An 18979-nucleotide genomic window follows, 5' to 3' on the forward strand; every position below is an offset into this window, starting at 1 on the left:
ATATCCAGCAAACTTCCTCATACTCATACATTTCTTTGTGACTTGCTAAAGAGCAAAAAATACGGTCTGTGTATTCATCAGCATGAAGCCAAATTGCACTTCCCAAAATGTGTTTATTGTCACCTCTGATCCTCTTTCAATCACAATCCAGGGACACTTAAATGAACCCCTTATAATTTTTGCTTTCAGTCTTACTATCAGTATTAGAGAACAACAATGGCACTCTTCCGATTGTCAGGCATGTGTGTGTCTTTATACACACATTAAACAAGTCGTGGCATTTACATTTATTAAATAAATTAAAGAGGTTGAACAGACATAAAGAGTAGTTAGTAAACTACATCTATATTTAAGCATATACAGAGTTACCCTTGCAACCATACCTTTTAAAAAAACCATTTTCACAGCATTTATGATTTGCTTTTCACCATATTTTTCTTGAATGCTAATTCTAGTACTATTTGTTTCAGTTCCATTCTTTGACACACCACTATTTTCCAAATGCTCCTTCCAGCATTTTTAATTCTACTTATTTTTCTGTACATTTCTTTTGTAGCCCACTTCACCCACTTCCAAAGTAATATTTTAATTCCGTCTTGGTCTGAGAATCAATCTGCATTTTTCTGTCTACCATTTTCATTTTAACCATGCCTCATTCTCTTTGACCTATATTCTTTGGAACTGTATTTTCTCTATATGCACATGAATCTATCTTTTATGTTCATTTTAATATCATTATATTCATTTTTCCATCCTTCTACAACCTTTTTTTACTTCATCACTTCACCAAATATCCTTTTCCAAACCTCTTTTAGTATACATCTACAAATGATTGTGACGTTCTGTATTATAATTCTTTTTACCATGATTCAGGCAACTTCCAGATGATCTTTCGTTCTGTGTACTTTCCATTCGTTGTTTTGGAAGATCAATCTATCTTGCAATGTTTTTTTCCATATAGAACTAACAATTTCATTTCAGTTTTGCAAATAATTTTTGGGATTCAAAGGCCCTGGGTGGTATCAGTTACGATACTGATATCTTAGATTACTGGATTGATTTTAAATTGTCCCAGATTTATCTGTTCAGGTTTACAGAAAAGGTTTTTATTGCACAATCAACTTATCTCATCCACAGAATTTTATAGTACAGAATTTGCTGACACCAGCATTTCCCATTTACAGTCTTACTATAATTTCATTTACAGCTTTCTTAAAAGTCTATAACTTTCATTTACAGCTTTCTTAAAAGTCCCAATAGTTGATGAAGGAATGACAGAATAATTGTATCATACCTTTGAAATGATACTGTAATTCAAAGGGGTCTGTCTGAAAGATCTTGTTGTCCAAGATCTTTATGGACAATTACAAAATATTACCAGAAATTCTCTACTAATTACAAAACATTAAAATTAAAAATTCTCTACTTTCTAAACCATATCTTCTAATCTCTCTATATCTTATCTTGCTGAACATTGGTGAAAATATAACTGAGCTAACCCAGCAATAAACCGCATAAGTCAATATAAAGTTTATTTAGAAAGCTCAATGTTCCTTGCAGCCTTCTTTCTGACAGAGTCATATTTTTCTCTTTCCCCATCTCTCATGGGAAACTCTCTCCACTTCTTTCATGAACCGAAGACACAATTCTTCTTGCCATGGCAAGGCCACGCACTGGACTGCTACAGGGAGCCCCACAGCATCTTCCACAGCCTATAGGAGAAACACAAACAATAAGACATTACTCAACGTATTCATCAGTCTTCTTGACTGCAAATCAGTCCTTGAATTCAATGTGATTTGAAACTTAGCAGAAAGTAAGCAGAAGTACTTTCTTTTGTCTAATGGGAGACACTGATCCAGCATCTACCCATAACCATTGGCATGTGAATGCATGCTTACAAGGGCTAGACTATTAGAGATTTTGAGGTGTACAACATAGGGCTGCCCATAAAATATGGATCCCGATGCTAAAAGAATTCTTTAAGCAAGATCTTGCAGCAAGATCAAGACTATGTAGCCAGGTAGGTAGCAGCTTCTAGTCACTCTTGACTGACCATTAAAAAAAGCAGATTTAGTATATATAGTATCTACCAACAGAAAATATTGAAAAGTAGCAACAATAACAACAACAACAACAACAAACTAGGCAAAGGAAGTGGCTGATTATTGCTGCCAAGAATGAATGGATGGATGGATGCATCTTTGTTGCATTCATCAATCAGAAAAATAGAAGAAAACAAATGTGAATATGAAAACAATTATTCTTTTAAATAAAGTTTAGCAACCTTTGCATATTACATTATTTGAATCTGATTATAAAGTTGTACAGGCCTGAGCTAGAGGTATACCATAAAGGCATAACTTCTTCTCCAATGAGCATTTTCCATAGCAAAAAGGGCTCAAATGCAAATGCAGTCTGACAATATTACTGCCAACAATATTGTCAATGAAGTCACCAGAATTCCCAGCCTATTCAAAGCTATAGTTTTGGCAGATACACATTTTGCCATGTTATAGCTCAAATTCCCTTAAAGTCCTTTATAACTCAGTAGGACCTATTTCAATTAAATAGACTCATGCTCAAATCAGAAAAAAATCTTAAAGTACAGTTTTCTTTAGTAATAATAGGGATCCAACTCAACCTCAGTGCAGCCAGTGAACAAAGCGGGTCTATGACAATTTGCCACAGCCAACTCACCGTGGCCAACTTACCACAGCCAACTTGCCTTGGCCAACTTGCTATGGGACAACTCGCTGCAAGAGAAGCGTTACACTAATATCAAAGAAAAGATGGAATACAATCATTAAAGAAAGGATGGACAAGAGTAGAGAATGAAATGTATGACAAAAATTTAAATATTTGTATTTATTTTAAATAATTAAATTAAATTGTTATAATGTCCCATGGCAAGTTGTTCCATGGCAAGTTGGCCATAGTGAGTTGGCTTCAGGGAGTTGGTCATGGTGAGTTAGCGCATTCTGGAATGAAGCAACTTTGAATTTTTGTCAAGATACTGTTCCACAAATTTCTTCAAAGGAAACCAGTCACCAAATTTCACCGGTTTCAGAGGAGCAGCCAGGAAGGATCCATTCTGCTAAAGTTTTGTACTGCGAAGGGAAGATTTCGGCAATATCTTGACTCCCATATATGGCAATTGCATTTCTTGCTGTTAACTAACCTCCTTCATCCTCGTATCCCAGAAATCGCCATAGTGCCCTTTGTAATGCTTCAGTGCCTCTTCGTCTTTTTGGGTAACTGTTGTGACTGGTACAACTCCAGCAGGAAAATTCAAGACATTATATAGATGGGTATAAGTAGTAGCCACTAGAAAAGATACCATATACAAATTATTTATTTCTCAACAGGATCTGGCCATTGTGTTGTGACTATAACATATTAATAGTGTAACAGTACAATCCGTACTGCAGTCCACAGATGCTACTCAGTTCCATCCTCCACAAGCCAGGAAACCATATGGGATGAATGCCACCAGTGCCATTACAATATGCTGGCAGTGACGCAGTTGCTCCCACCCAAGGGGTAGGAGGCTGTGGCTTTTATGAGAAAACCAGCAAATAAAATATGTTGAATATGTGTTCAAGAGTTGCCAGCATCGTTTGTAGCTTGCCCTGAACGAGGGAGGATGAAAACATAATGTTTTCACAACCATTTTCCTTCTTATTAGAGTTGAGGTCCACAACTGCTATGAATACAGTAACAAGAAAGCTATGCTTCAGGGTAATAGCTTTCTGATGAGGAAATTGGAGCAATTTACAAGTGCGGGAAAAGATCTAGTGCTTGCGGAGAAATTGCATCATCGTCTTCTCTTCAGGGATGTTTTTTTTTAAATTTTTGAGGAATAAGGAAATGAGCCTTAAATGTCAGGGCTGCCAGTTGCTTGTCTTGCATTATTTTATCATTTGATAAATCATGACTCTAAGAACAGTTTCAAAATTATTTAGGATTTTAGGGTTGTGCCACTTGGCAGCCATAAACTGCTTGGGCCTCAAGATAAATCCGGTGGGAAAAAGCTAACTTAGCCTCCTCTCTGAAGCCATAGTCTGTCCCTTCACTTGGCAATGATCTGTTTGGACTACAGTTACCATAGCATCCGACTGATGGGTTTTCTATCTATGCCAGGACACCAAGTGTTTTCCTTTCTAAGGATAGATCTCTGTGACACATACTTTCTAGTTGCAGATCTTTTGTTGGTTCGATCTTTAATGTGAGACCTTCAACCTTCCCTATCCCAGTTCATCCAATGTTTGATGTTTCTCATTCATTCATCTAGCATTTTATTGATCCACTCGTGAACCCAGTTTCAATTAGAAAGGCCTTGCAGTTCACCAGTGAACCCTAACACTAACCCTAAAACATCATCAAAAAAGCATATCAATGAATGTTCTTTCTGCGCCAACTCAGAAAGCTCAAACTGCCCATGGAGCTGCTGATCCAGTTCTACAGAGGAATTATTGAGTCTGTCATCCGCACCTCTATAACTGTCTGGTTTGGTTCTGCAACCCAACAAGACAGACACAGATTTCAGAGGATAATTAGAACTGCAGAAAAAACAATTGCTACCAACCTGCCTTCCATTGAGGACCTGCATACTGCACTAGTCAAAAAGAGGGCTGTGAAAATATTTACAGACCCCTCACATCCTGGACATAAACTATTTCAACTTCTACTCTCAAAATGACACTACAGAGCACTGCACACCAGAACTAGACAGAACAGGTTTTTCTCGAACGCCATCACTCTGGTAAACAAATTATTCCCTCAACACTGTCAAACTATTTACCAAATCTGCACTACTATTAATCTTCTCATCGTTCCCATCACCCATCTCCTCCCACTTATGACAGCATGACTGTAACTTTGTTGCTTGTTTCCTTACAATTTATATTGATATTGATTGTTTCCTGATTGCTTATTTGTACCCTATGACTATCATTAAGTGTTGTACTTTATGATTCTTGATGAACCTATCTTTTCTTTTATGTACACTGAAAGCATCTGCACCAAGACAAATTCCTTGTGTGTCCAATCACACTTGGCCAATAAAATAAAAATAAAAATAAATAAATAAAACAGAACTCTAAAGGGTAAACCCACATCCCTGGAGTTATTCAGTTGTGGAGTATCAGGTCCCCACACATGAATGTTGAACCTGTTTCCCAAATCATTGGTGATTTTATGTCTATACAGGAAGTCAGTCCAAAGCTTGGGATGGTCTTGTACATCTAAGCACACTTTGGGGTCATGTGGAAAGGGCTTTCAGAAGCAGGCAGGCAACAAAGTAACTCATGGAAAATTGTCCTCACCACAGTGCACACTAGCCTTTTGAGCAAGTGTCTTGACAAAATGTAAGAATGGACCTCAGGGCACCCTTATGCTGATAGAAGGTAAAAAAAACAGCCCTTCTAATGCACAGCAAGAAAAGATGGGTGGAGATTGTCTTCAAAACAGGCTGGGGACAAGGTTCCCACCCTTGAGAAACAGGAAATGGACTATCTACTCACAGGACCAAGCAGGATATGAAGGTGAGTAGATAGTCCAGAAGTGAGTTTACTCAGCTGATGTACTCACCAATAGGTACCCCTATCAACCAAGGTCAGTAACATATAGTATGTATGTACTTATCAGTAGTGGGTTTCAATTTAGTTTGCTACTGGTTCACTTGTGTGTGCGCTCACGCATACATGATACTTCTGCACATGCACAGAAGCTTCTGTACATGTGCAGAAGTATCCGGGCAGGTGGACAGAGCCTCCCGCCACTGTCCTACTGTTCGCCCAATCCGGGGCAAACTGGTAGCAACCCACCACTGGTACATATGTATGCATTTTCTGATTTGCCTGATAATGTGAAGAACTAAATTGGTCAGTTCTGAATTGATTGTTGTTATGCTTTATTATTAATCTATCTATTCTTTTATCCCATTACTGCCTTTATTATCTAGAAAGCAGCTCTATTTCCTTTACAATGTTACCTGCTAGGGTATGCTTTCTCCCTTTTATTTCACTCTGCTAGGAAGCTACAATTTGATTATATCTGATCACCCAGCCAATAGCCTGCCCGGTGACAGGTTCCTTAATTCATTCTACATGCTTTCTTGCAAAGGAGATTCGAGGGCACAGATTGAAACTGGGATTAATGAGCACCTAGTTATAGAGCACTGAGTGCTCTATAATTTGATAGTTATAAGATTGCAGAAAATATGACTTCTGTAACAGAATCATCAGTGCTTGGAATACTTTACCTGACTCTGTGGTCTCTTCCCATAATCCCAAAAGCTTTAACCAAAAACTTTCTAATATTGACCTCACCCCATTCCTAAGAGGACCATAAGGGGCGTGCATAAGCGCACAAACATGCCTACCGTTCCTGTCCTATTGTTTTTCTTTTTCTTCTTCATATATATATATATATATATATATATATATATATATATATATATATATATATATATATATATATATATATATATATATATGTGTGTGCTTATACCTCCTAATATTTACTCATATATATGTTTATATACTATATAATCTTTTTGTATGATACTTACATATATTGTTGTGACAAATAAATAAAATAAAATAAAAATAAAATAAAATAAATAAAATCTTCTACATACTAATCTTTTATGTTCTCCTGTACTTAATGCTCCTACCCCTTACAGTTTGTTTATATGTTGTGTATGTGTGTGTGTGTGTGTGTGTGTGTGTGTATACATACACATTGTTTTAATATCTTCTAGTTTTTTAAAAAAAAATTAAGACTGTGATGTATCTTCTAGGCTTTTTAATTGACTGTACTCCTCTCTTATGCTTGTTTATGACCATAATAAAGATTTGATTTGACTGAAATTCGGTTTACTGACATCTGGGGCCTCATCTGACAATGCCCTCCTCCCAATCAATTCAGGAGCTGGAGTGAACAAAAGAATGGTGTCAGAGCTGCAAAAAGAAGGAGCAGTACACACAATCCACCTTGCAGGGATTTTTTCCCTGGAATTTAACCCTTCTTAGAACAGGCAAAAGAACAAAGTACACAGAGAAAGTTATAACGGAAGTATGATTTGATACCAAATAGTTTGCCAGCATATCCTAGATTAAAGGCTGGGCCCAAAGCAGGACAAAGCACGACATCCAGCTTCAATTTTCTCCATTCTGCAATGAATTCATCACGGTAAGCCTGGAAAGAAAGAAAATAAAATAAAAAGTGCCTAATGCTAGTAACAGCACAAAGGGATCAAAGTGTTCAATTTCAGCCTCCTTTATCCCATCTAGATCCTAGAGCTTCTAGACACTAGATCAGGGGTAGTCAACCTTTTTATAACTACCGCCCACTTTTGTATCTCTGTTAGTAGTAAAATTTTCTAACCGCCCACCGGTTCCACAGTAATGCGCCGTGTATCATCGTCTGCGCATGCCTCTCATGCATCGTGGATGGGGGGGGCGCCGGCTACCAGCTCTGCTTGTCTGTTACAGCTGGGTAGTGTGGGGGGAGATGCGCAAGCTGTTCTGGGATGAGGCTCTTTTGTTTGCAGTTGCACTATAGCACCATTTAGTTTCACTTACATAACGTGAACTAAACTTATGCACGGGCTATACAAATAGTTTATTTTCAGAAATTTAAATTGTCATGGGGAATTTTATGAAAACCTAATGAAAATGTTTTTAAATAATGCTGTGAATTTTTTTAAAAAAGTCAATTAAATTAAAAAAAAAAGGAAAGTGCTTCAGTATCGGACAAAACCCCTACCACCCAGCATGAAAGCTGGAACGCCCACTAGTGGGTGGTAGGGACCAGGTTGACTACCACTGCACTAGATCAAGACTTCCATGGAAATGCCAGAAAAATGCAGAATGGGGATATACCATTGGATATATAATCAGCATATTGTGACGATAATACTCTACTCAGAAGGATGACTTCTCCAGCCGCTTCATGTAGGTCAGGGGTGTCAAATTTGTGGCATCACATTGTCGTCACATGACCTATCGTGACTTTTTTTCCCTTCACTAAACTGGGGGTGGGCATGGCCAACATGGAATGCATCCGGCCGCAGATCGTGAGTTTCACACCCCTGATGTAGGCATTAAACAATAGAGGCAGCTACTTATAACTAGGGCACAAATAAATAGTTGCTGGATCAATCTCTTTTTCCTTCCTACAATTGACTGGAACTGTCAACTCAGGAAAAAGAATCCCTGCAAAATAATACTTCTAATTCCAAATTTCACAGGCAGTTCAGAAAGGTTACCATGGTTGATTATCTTGAAATCTGTTCAGATGTTGATTGTCCCTAGGAGTACAATCATTTCAATAACCATCTACTAGCACAACCAAGGCAGTTTCTTCCTGTGGCCAACAACTAATGGAAAGGAAATCAGATAACCCATTGGGTAGGGCAGGGGTCTGCAACCTAAAACACTCAAAGAGCCATTTGGACCCGTTTCCCACAGAAAAGAAAACACCGGGAGCCACAAAACCCTTCCCGTGCCTGACTATTTCTTGAGCAGCCACAAAACTAGCACATATAGTTGAAGTAAATGTTCTGTTTTCTTCTGAAACTCTTCTTTTCTTGGATTTATCCATGGTTGGTCTACCCGGGGTTGAAAAGCTCAATAAATTGAGTGTCGGCGGGTGTCGCACATAGGCAGTTGTGATGCATATTTTGAGTGACAAGGAGCTGCAGCAGAGAGGTGAAAGAGCCACTTGCAGCTCCAGAGCTGCAGGTTGCTGACCCCTGGGGTAGGACATTCTGTAGGTGATTTGCAACCCTCTTCTCAATAACTTCTCCTGCAAAGGGAGATTGGAGACAGGGCAATAATTGTTAAGGATGCCTGAATCCAAAGAATGTATCTTAAGGATGGGAACAAACCAGGGCTTCCTTCAAGATTGCAGACAATGCAGACAAATAAAGATAGAGAAGCATTGGCTTCCCTATAGGATTCTTGCAAGTTAGAGTAGAATGTTAAAAAAAGAAAAACACTGAAGTTTCTAGCTCTCAAAACTATGGATAAAAATTTATTGAGTGCTAAAGAAAGCTTCGGGTTTAAGCATGTGCCACAAGCAGCAGTTAGTGACTTCAAGCACAGAGACACTGAAAGGTCTTTGAGACTTTATCTCTTTAATTTCTTTTCCCCGGGATTTACCTATCTCTGTTTTATACAGCTAATACCTTTCATTAGTTCACTTTGGGATAAAATATCTGTTCTTCCCACCAAATCAAGCCTTACAGTCAGTGGTGGGATTCTGCTGGTTCTAGGTGGTTCGGATGAGCCGTTTGTTAAATTGCCGGTTCACCCCTCCCCTTGCCCCTCCCCTCCCCACCATTACTTACCAGTGTCGCGGCACCATTTGTAAAATTGCTGGCTCGCACTCTCCTCCCCCCTGGGAGCACACCTGAACCGCTTGTTAAATGTCTGGCTCAGCCGCCTACCACTCTGTTCCCCATCTCGGACTGCCCACCTCGGACTGCCCTGACCGCTCCAGCAGCAGAAGGCAAGTACAGCCGAGTGCTGCCCCTGGGGAAGCGGGACTGGGAAAGATGGTTGACCTGCGCCCACCCGGCTGCCGGCCGTGACCTACCCCCATCCAAGCACCTCGCTGGCCACGCAGCCACCGACCGAAGCCTGCCTCCATCCAAGTTCTCGCTGCCCACTCGATCCAAGTACCACGCGGCCGCCGACCGAAGGCTGCCTGCATCCAAGCCTCTTGCTAGTCAGCCGATTCAAGCTCCTTGCTGACCATGTGGCCAGCGAGGCGCTTTAATCGCTGGCTAGAGAGACGCTTGGATGCAGGCAGGCTTTGGTCGGCAGCCGCATGGCACTTGGATCGGGTGGGCAGCGAGGTGAATGGATCGGGTGGGCAACAGCCATAAGCCAGTGAGTAGCTTGGATCGGGTGGGCAGCAAAGCATGTGTCAATTGCCTCGGCCTGCCGCCCACCTAGCAGGACTGTCCGGCCGCCTCCCACCCATGCAGCACCAGCCTACCCTACCCCATCTGGAGAAAGAGTGATGGAGAGAAAGAGGGGGTCAGAAAATGATGAAGGAAAGAAAGAGAGAGGAGAAAGATGAAGAAGAGAAAAGGGGGGAGAAAGATGGAGAGAAAGAGAGGTAGGGAGAAAGAGAGATTAAGGAGAGAAAGATGGAGAGAAAGATGAAGGAGAGAAAGAGAGATGAAGGATAGAAGGGGGAGAAAGATGAAGAAGAGAAAAGGGGGAGAAAGAGAAGGAGGGAGAAAGAGAGATTAAGGAGAGAAAGATTGAGAGAAAGAGGGGAAAAAGATGAAGGAGAGAAAGAGGGAGGGAGAAAGAGATTAAGGAGAGAAAGAGAGAAAGGGGGAGAAAGAGATGGAGAGAAAGAGGGAGGGAGAATGGATTTGTTCTGGTAATTGTTTAACAAGCATGGCACTGAAAAAGTGACTTATGAACATCTTTCACACTTACAAACATTGCAGCAAACAGTCATTAAGACAAAGAAGCTATGTCACATGACCACCTGGACATGCTCACCCGGTCACATGAAGCACCGCAGTTGTGACATGAGTGACATGGTTATTAAAAATGCTGCAACAGGGATAAATGATGACCAGTCATAAGTGTGAAGACTGATCAAAAGTGCGAGAACCTGTCAGAAATCACTTTTTTCAGTCCTCTGGGTAGTCCCTATGCATATAGGGAAATCACTTTTTGCAGCCATCTGGGTAGTCCCTATGCACATAGGGACTACCCAGAGGGCTGAAAAAAGTGATTTCTGACAGGTTCTCACACTTTTGACCAGTCCTCACACTTATGACCAGTCATTTATGCCTGTTGCAGCATTTTGTGCATAGGGACTACTCAGAGGGCTGAAAAAGTTATTTTTGACCTGTCCTCACACTTTTGACTGGTCCTCACACTTACAACTGTCCTCACATTTTACATTTTTCACCCTATCTTGTAACCGTGATGAAGAGAAGCAGTTGTGAAATGAGTGACATGGTTGTTAAAAATGCTGCAATGGGCATAAATATGAGGATGGTCATAAGTGCGAGGACCGGTCAGAAATGACTTTTTTTAGCCCTCTGAATAGTTTCTATGCCCATAGCCAGGGCCACCCGGTCACATGAGCAGCTAGGCTCGCCCACCCAGTCACATGAGCAGCTAGCCACGCCCCAAAATAAGTCATGTTCACAGAACCGGTTGTTAAAAAATTTGAATCCCACCACTGCTTACACTCTAACCGCTCTCAAAAAAAAAAAAAATAGAAATATATAGTCTCTCAAGACTGTTTGCAGGATCATTTCAAGATTTCAAATGTGAACTCTAATTTAATTAGCAAAGGAAAAATGGCCCTAATTCCAAAATAGGCACAAAAGTCATACCATAAATATTATGTTATCTCAGTTATTATCAGAGATAATAATCTGAGATAATAACTACCAGCAAATGCTGTGAATGTTTAACATGCATCATTTATCCAACTGCATGTTATCTGACACTCCCAGTATCAGAGGGTACTGCCAAATGCATTTTTTAAAGAGTTGGAGGTCATACCAAGCCTTGATCTGAACAAATAAATCTCAGAAGCTCAACTAAACCTAAACTTTGTGCAGATTAATTTTGCGGTAATGCTAAAGAAGCCTGCCCCAGTCTTCTACCCTTTTCAGAAGTATATAGGATATCTATTATCTAGGATCAGGGCCGTCTTAACTGTTTTATGGGCCCCCAGGCAAAGCAGTGTACTGGGGGCCCTACAACAACTACTCACAGGAATAAAAATGTAAATGGTCAATAAAATTAAACATACAGTACATTTGCATGTTAGTATTAAAATGCAGTAAAATGTACCATATTTTTCGGCATATAAGACACACCTTTTTACCCCCAAAAAGAGGGTGAAAATCTGGGTGCGTCTTATATACCGAATGTAGCCCCGCCCACCTGCCGGCCCCCACCCTTTGGACATTTTCGGCAGAGGTGAAATGCTACCAGATAGGTAGCGAAGACTGGGGCTTGTTCACTGATCAGGGTCAGGGGCTGGGGCCCAGGGACGCCCCATTTCCCGAGGCCCTGGAGCTGCCCACCTGCTTGCCGCTTGCCTCAACCAGGTCGGGGAATCCACCATTCTCCAACTCCGGCCTTTCTCTGGAGCTGCCACCCGCTCTTCTTTCGCCATGCGGACAGGAAAGGCAAGCATCCGAAAGTTACCGGGGCCGCTCTCCTTGAAAATGCTGCCACCATCGCCGCCTTGTTCTATGTGGCGGCTAAGCAAGCGCACGCCCAACCTGCTGCAGATGAATGAATGAAATAAATGGTGTGCGCTTGCGCAGCCGCTACATGGAACAAGGCGGCGATGGTGGCGCCATTTTCAAGGAGAGCGGCTCAGGTAATTTTCAGACACTTGCCTTTCCTGGCCATGTGGTGAAAGAAGAACGGGCAGCAGCTCCGGGCAAAAGCCAGAGTTGGGGAATGGTGCATTCCCCGACCTGGTTGAGGCAGGTGGCGAGCAGGTGGGTGGCTCCGGGGCCTCAGGGAATGTGCGGTCCAGTTGTGAGGAGAATTTTTCTCCATTGCCTCCAAGGCCGTGTCGTTCACCAGACGGTGGAATTGGGTCATGTGGCCGGCCAAGCTCAGGGTGCGCGGGTGGAAGACGACATCGTAGACCAGGCGGTGTGGCCCACACGGCTGTTTGTGGCTCAGTTCCTTGCGGCCCAGCGCTAAGGAGTGTGACAGTAACCAGCAGAAACCTTCAGGATCTGGCCAAAGTTCCGGCTTCCTGATTAGCCGGTTGCTGCAGATGTTGATGGAGCAGTGCCAGCTACCAGCCTGGCTCGTGTGCAGGACCCAAGACATATGCATTTGATACATAAGTATTTCAGGCTACCCAATCTGGGCTGCAAAAATTTGAACTGCTGAAATCTTTATGTACTCCCTTCTGGGAATCACTGGACTTTGAAAGCACAGCTAGTGCAGCCCTTGTGTTTTATTGTTTTTAAATAACCTGCAGGTTCTCCAGACATTTCTGAACTCCACTCCCTGTCAAATCCAACCAGCACTGATAGAGATAAGCAAATTAGGAACTGCCTTTTTACATAATTAATATTAACCAGTTAAATATTAATTGATCTTAACTGTGAATAGCAATCATATTAATTAAATCAGTTTGACACAAAATTTTACACACATTTTAAAAAACAAGAAAAAAAGAATTCTGCCTCTGCCTACCAGCATCAGGATCATGGTAGGCAAAGGCAGAATTCTTTTTTTCTTGTTTCCCACCCTCCCAAAAAATTAAGGTGCGTCTTATACCCCGATGCGTCTTATATGCAAAAAAATATGGTAATAAGTACGTTGTTGTATTTATATGATACAAGGTACATTAAAAGGTTGAGATACACAGATTAGTATGGGGCCCATGGGAGAGTGCCTATCAGGCCCATGTGTGTTAAAACAGCCCTGTCTAGGATTGTGGGAGTTGTAGTCCCACACAACTAATGGGACGATGTTGAGGACCTCAATGTTCCTCAACATTGGAAAAACAGAAAGTTAAGATGGAAGACAAGTGCTGATCGATTATTGTATTGAGGGCAGGTTATGAGTTAATAAATAGCAACAATGGGTAATTATCTGAGCCGTCTGGGCAAACAGATGTTGAAATGCGATAATGCAATAGCAATTGGCATGTTTACTTCTGCTTAATTAGCAACTTTGCATGTGCTTAGGAAAAAGTAGAATGAGAAAAGCATGGAGCTCTACTGCAAGAAAGCCAATTAGGACTCTGCATGTGATGGCATGTGCAGTTAAAGAGTCAGAAAAATGTTGGCAGTAGCATTGCAGCTTCCCAGGGAGGAGGCAGCACATTCCAGAGAGAGTCCCAAGATAGTGGGAGTGTGTGCAGTCCTAAACTGGATATGGGATGAAAGGAAAAGGTTTGGTGTAGCCATAACCTAGAATCTTCCCCGGGTATATCTATTAGGTCAGAAGGTTATAGCTTTAGTCTGGCAAGTTTCTGTGTATTAGGTATAAGCTAATAAAAACTGGATTTGATGCCGAGCTTGTTGATCAGAAAGGTCGGCGGTTTGAATCCCTACTGTTGTGACCCAGGCCCAAGTAGGTAGTAATAAACTTAGTCTGTGGAAAAATAAACTTTATTTGAACAGCTGGGAATTACTTCATTCCCAGCATCGTTCAACTCAAAGTAAAACAAATGCCTCCCAAACACAAATTCTTCAGTTATCTTAGAAATCTTAGTCCAATTAGGCAAACTGCCAAAGGCCCTTCCTGGCAAATGTCCAGAAGCCACAAAAACAAAGACGTACATGAAGCAGAGGATGCAGCTACAACGTTGTTTTCCAGCAAGCTGAAACACCGGTGCTGGTCTGTTTTAAGCCTTATGGGAGGGGCCAATCATCTCTTGGTCCTACTCCCAAGTTGTCCTCTCTGCTTGAGCTGCTCTTGCCTTCTGGCAGCTCTTCTCATGCGTGCATTAGTAACAGGCTCCTCCTGTTCCTCTGCCACACCACTATCAGTCTCTGGAGGCTCTAGAGTCCGCACCTCACTTCCCGATGGCCCTGGCCCCACCTCAGCCTCATCACTGTCCAACTCCGTTGCCAGCTCCGTAGGCTGCTGATGGACCACAATACCCTAGTATAGGTCTCCTGCATGAGCAGGGGGTTGGACTAGCTGACCTCCAGGGTCCTTTCCAACTCTGTTACTGTTACTTCGAGATCTCACTGTATCGGCTTTGGGTTTGGGTCTGAGATGAATTATCCAAGGAAGATGGCTGAAGGGACAGCCAGTTAGTTAAGTTAGGATCTGGGATTATTGATATGATGGTTAACATACTGTATAAGTTAAATTTAATTGGAATTATCCCTGACGAAGAAGTATGAAATAGCTTTCCACTTGCAAAATAGTATACTCAATTTAATGAAGTTTTTCTCAGAGTTAATCTAGGTCTTCAGGTACTGAAGGTACTGAGCATGTCCAAGATGGCGCCGCCCTGCTGATCGGGGAGCGGCAGTGGGCCTTTTCGGGCCCTGTCCGGTTCTGGGGGGGGCCTTGGTGACATCTTGGGCCCCCGGACCTGATGGAGGAGCATCCAGTCACCCGGAGGAGGGGTGACTTGGCGCAGGACGACTCCGGGGGGCGTTGGGAGGAGCCCCGGAGCGTCCTGCTGCAGCGGTGGTCATGGCGGCTGGCCGGGCGGCTTGCCGGCTTGCCGGGCGGCCGCGGCTTGCCGCCGGCCTTTTTCGGCAGTCTGGCGGCGGCGGCGGCGGCGGCGGCGGCGACGGGGGGTCTCTGATGTCTAGGCCCCCTTGGACCCCGCCCGTGGGAGGAAGCAGTGGCGGCCCTGGCAGCTAGCCGGGCGGCTTGCTGGGCGGGCTGCGGCTTGCCTGGCTGGCGCCGGGCCCTTTTGGCGTTCTGGCGGCGGCGGCGGCGCGGCGGCGGGGGCCTTTGACATCTTGGGCCCCCTTAGATCCCCCGCCCTGATGGAGGAGGCTTCAGTCGTGGAGGAAGATGGATGACGGGCGACTTCAGGGGCGAGGGGAGGAGCCCCGGAGCCCCGGAGGAGGAGTTGTGCCCAGTGGAGATCTGGAGGGCCTACCGGGCCCCCGTCGGCCTTTGTTGGTTTTCTGGCAGCGGTGGCGGCCTGGCTTTTTCGCCTGGCGCTGGCGTCGGTGGAGTGACTGGCGTCCCTTCCTAGTTGGGGGGGGATGTCGGTGGCCTCATGCGGCGGCGATGGGACGCTTTGGTGACGACGGCCGGGCGGAGGTGGCCGGTGGCGGCGGCCTACCTCGGCGCTTCAAGGTGGCGGACGGCCTGTTTAACATCTCTACCATCGGTCCGCCCCCCCCCCTCTCCTTCTTCCTTAGTCCACCCCTGACTATTTATAGGTGGGTGGCGAACTGACTGAATGAGTGGTTTTGTTTTCTACCCCACGAGGATCACTATTGACTGCTTCCCATCAGGACTGACTGACAGACCGGTTGTGGTCACTGTATCATCTGTTACCATCTTGACCGGCCCAGGATGGGCCTCCTGCCGGACTTTCTTGGTGATGCGAACGCCACGGCGGCTGACCTTCTTGCCCTGCGAGACGCCTCTCGCGGGTTTGGCCTCCATACTATCGAGGGCCCACCTTGAGGACGGGCTTTGGAGCCCCGAGAGGTGGCATGCTAAAAATAGGAGGCTTAGGGGCTTTTTAATTAGTTGTTTTAAGAAATTTTTTAAGGGGAGTTTTAATGGGGATTTTAAGGGTTGGGAGGGGGGGAGGGATTCGACGGGTAGGGGAGAGAACCCGTCGGGGAGGGGGGGTGGGAGGGTTAGGGCGGGTATTGGGAGTAGCCCGCCGGGTGGGGAGCCAGTCCTTGCGCGCGCTCGTGGCGGTTTAGTAATGGGTTCGGAGGTTATAGGGGGATTACGCCTTTGGTGAGGGTGGTTCCATTTGCACGGTAAGTGGAGGGGCAGATATGGCGGAAGGGGGACCGCATCGTTTGGGGGCGCGCCGATGTCTGCAGGCGATCGCGCCCGATCCCTCCCTTCTCCCGTTCCCGGATGGTCAAGACCTCAGAGCCTGGGCCTTCGCCTGATGTTATGCAACGCACGGTCCGTGGCCAATAAGGCCCCTAATACATGATCAGATTCAGGGGTGCCGCGGATATTATAGGCGCACGGAGACCTGGTTGGGCACTGAAGGGGCGTGCCCTGGTCGAGATGTGCCCACCGGGTTTCCGTGCATTCCATCAGCCGAGGCCCAGGGTAGGGGTGGTGGGGTGGCGGTTGTTATTAAAGAGAGTCTAGAGCCGAGGGAGACCACTGTACCTCAGATTGCCGGGTGTGAATCCTCTTGTGAGGTGGGGTCATAGGTGTCAGATGGGCTTGCTGGTCACGCACCTGGCTCCTTGCTGCGTGACAGCCGCCTGCCCGAGCTCCTGGAGGTGCTGGCTGGGGTGGCAGTTGAGACCCCAGACTTTTAGTCATGGGGACTTTAACTTGCCATCTTCCGCTCGTCATCGACGGCAGCTCGGGAGTTCATGGCTTCCATGACGGCCTTGGACCTGACCCAAGTAGTTGATGGCCCTACTCACATTGGGGTGGCACTCTGGACCTGATTTTTGTCTCTGGTCAGTGGTTGAGAGATCTGGACTTAAAGGAAATAGTCATTGAACCTTTGTCATGGTCAGATCACTCTCTTCTTCGCCTGGACTTTCTGACCGCCATTCACCAGCGCAGGGAGACGGAGCCGACACGTTGGTTCCGTCCCAGGGGCCTGATGGACCCGGATGGGTTCCGGACGGAGCTTGGGCCATTTCCTGAGGTCTGGCTCACGGCTCGGTTGAGGAACTTGTTGCGGCCTGGGAACGGGCGCGGCGGGGCCTTAGACCGTGTCGTGCCTTTGCGGCCTCTGACCCGGCGCAGGTCCCAACCGGCTCCTTGGTTCTCCGAGGAGCTGAGAGGATGAAGCGCGGAGAAGACGCCTAGAGAGTTCCTGGAGGTCTAGCCGCTCAGAAGCTGATCGGACACTAGTGAAGTCCTATACTAGGACTTACCTAGTGGCATTGAGGGAAGCGAGGCGAGCTACGCCTCCTCATTGCATCGGCAGATAACCGCCCAGCCGCCCTGTTTGGGTGACCTGCTCCCTCCTACACCAGGGGAGCGGGATGACCCGCTGCAGGACGTGCTGAGGAGTTTAACGGTTATCTATACGATAAAACTGCTCAGCTTCGGGATAGTTTGGACCAAGATTGCGTGATACGGGTGAGACGGCTGAGGGTGGTCTTGGTGACATTTTATGGGATGAGTTTGACCCTGTTGCTCCCGAGGACATGGACAGGTTGTTGGGGAGGCTGAATGCCACCACATGTTTACTGGACCCGTGCCCTCCTGGTTGGTGCTGGCCACGCAGGAGGTGACCGAGGCTGGCTCCAGGCGATTACGAGCGCTTCTTTGGTGGAGGTGTCTTTCCGGCCGCCTTGAAAGAGGCGGTGGTGAGGCCCTCCTCAAGAAGCCTTCCTGGACCCGCTGTTTTAGGTAATTATCGTCCGGTCTCCAACCCGCCGCGAAGGTTGTTGAGAGTATGGTGGCATATCAGTTTCCTTACACCTGGATGAAACTGTCTATCTAGACCTGCTCCAGTCCGGTTTCCGCCCGGTTACAGCACGGAGACGGCTTTGGTCGCGTTGGTGGATGATCTCTGGAGGGCCAGGGATAGGGGTTGTTCCTCTGCCCTGGTCCTATTAGACCTCTCAGCGGCTTTCGATACCATCGACCATGGTATCCTGCTGCGCCGGTTGGAGGGATTGGGAGTGGAGGCACCGTTTATCGGTGGTTCTCCTCCCATCTCTCCGACCGTCGCAGTCGGTGTTGACAGGGGCAGAGGTCGGCCCGAGGCCCCTCACTTGTGGGTGCCGAGGGATCGATCCTCTCGCCTTCTGTTCAACATCTACATGAAGCCGCTGGGTGAGATCATCAGTGGGTTCGTGTGAGGTACCAGCTGTACGCGGATGACACCCAGCTGTATTTTTCCACACCGGACCACCCCAACGGTTATCAAGTGCTGTCCCGGTGCCTGGAGGCCGACGGGTCTGGATGGGGAGAAACAGGCTCAAGCTCAATCCTCCAAGACAGAGTGGCTGTGGATGCCGGCATCCCGGTACAGTCAGCTAAATCCGCGGCTGACCATCGGTGGCGAGTCATTGGCCCCGATGGAGAGGGTGCGCAACTTAGGCGTCCTCCTGGGTGAACGGCTGTCTCTAGAAGATCATTTGACGGCCGTCTCCAGGGGAGCGTTCTACCAGGGTCGCCCGGTGCGCCAGTTGCGCCTTTCTGGACCGGGAGGCCCTTTGCACGGTCACTCACGCCTTGTGACGCCTCGCCTGGATTACTGCAACGCCTCTACATGGGGCTTCCTTGAAGGGCATCCGGAGGCTGCAGTTAGTTCAGAATGCGGCTGCGCTGGTGATAGAGGGAGCCCT

General features: G+C 45.7%; 1 protein-coding gene across 1 annotated transcript in view; it reads right to left on the reverse strand.

Annotated features, from left to right (window-relative positions):
- Nucleotides 1-208: 208 nt before the first annotated feature.
- Nucleotides 209-18979, reverse strand: part of LOC131195687 (vitamin D3 hydroxylase-associated protein-like) — a 55148-nt gene continuing 36377 nt past the window's right edge. Inside the window, exons 13-15 of the mRNA XM_058177791.1 lie at nt 7095-7203; nt 3182-3327; nt 209-1712 (exon numbers count right to left, since the gene is read on the reverse strand). Coding sequence (XP_058033774.1) covers nt 1578-1712; nt 3182-3327; nt 7095-7203 — 390 coding nt within the window. The 3' untranslated portion in view covers nt 209-1577. The remainder of the gene's footprint in view (nt 1713-3181; nt 3328-7094; nt 7204-18979) is intronic.

The sequence above is a fragment of the Ahaetulla prasina genome, chromosome 3, assembly GCF_028640845.1.
Source record: "Ahaetulla prasina isolate Xishuangbanna chromosome 3, ASM2864084v1, whole genome shotgun sequence".
NCBI lineage: Eukaryota > Metazoa > Chordata > Lepidosauria > Squamata > Colubridae > Ahaetulla > Ahaetulla prasina.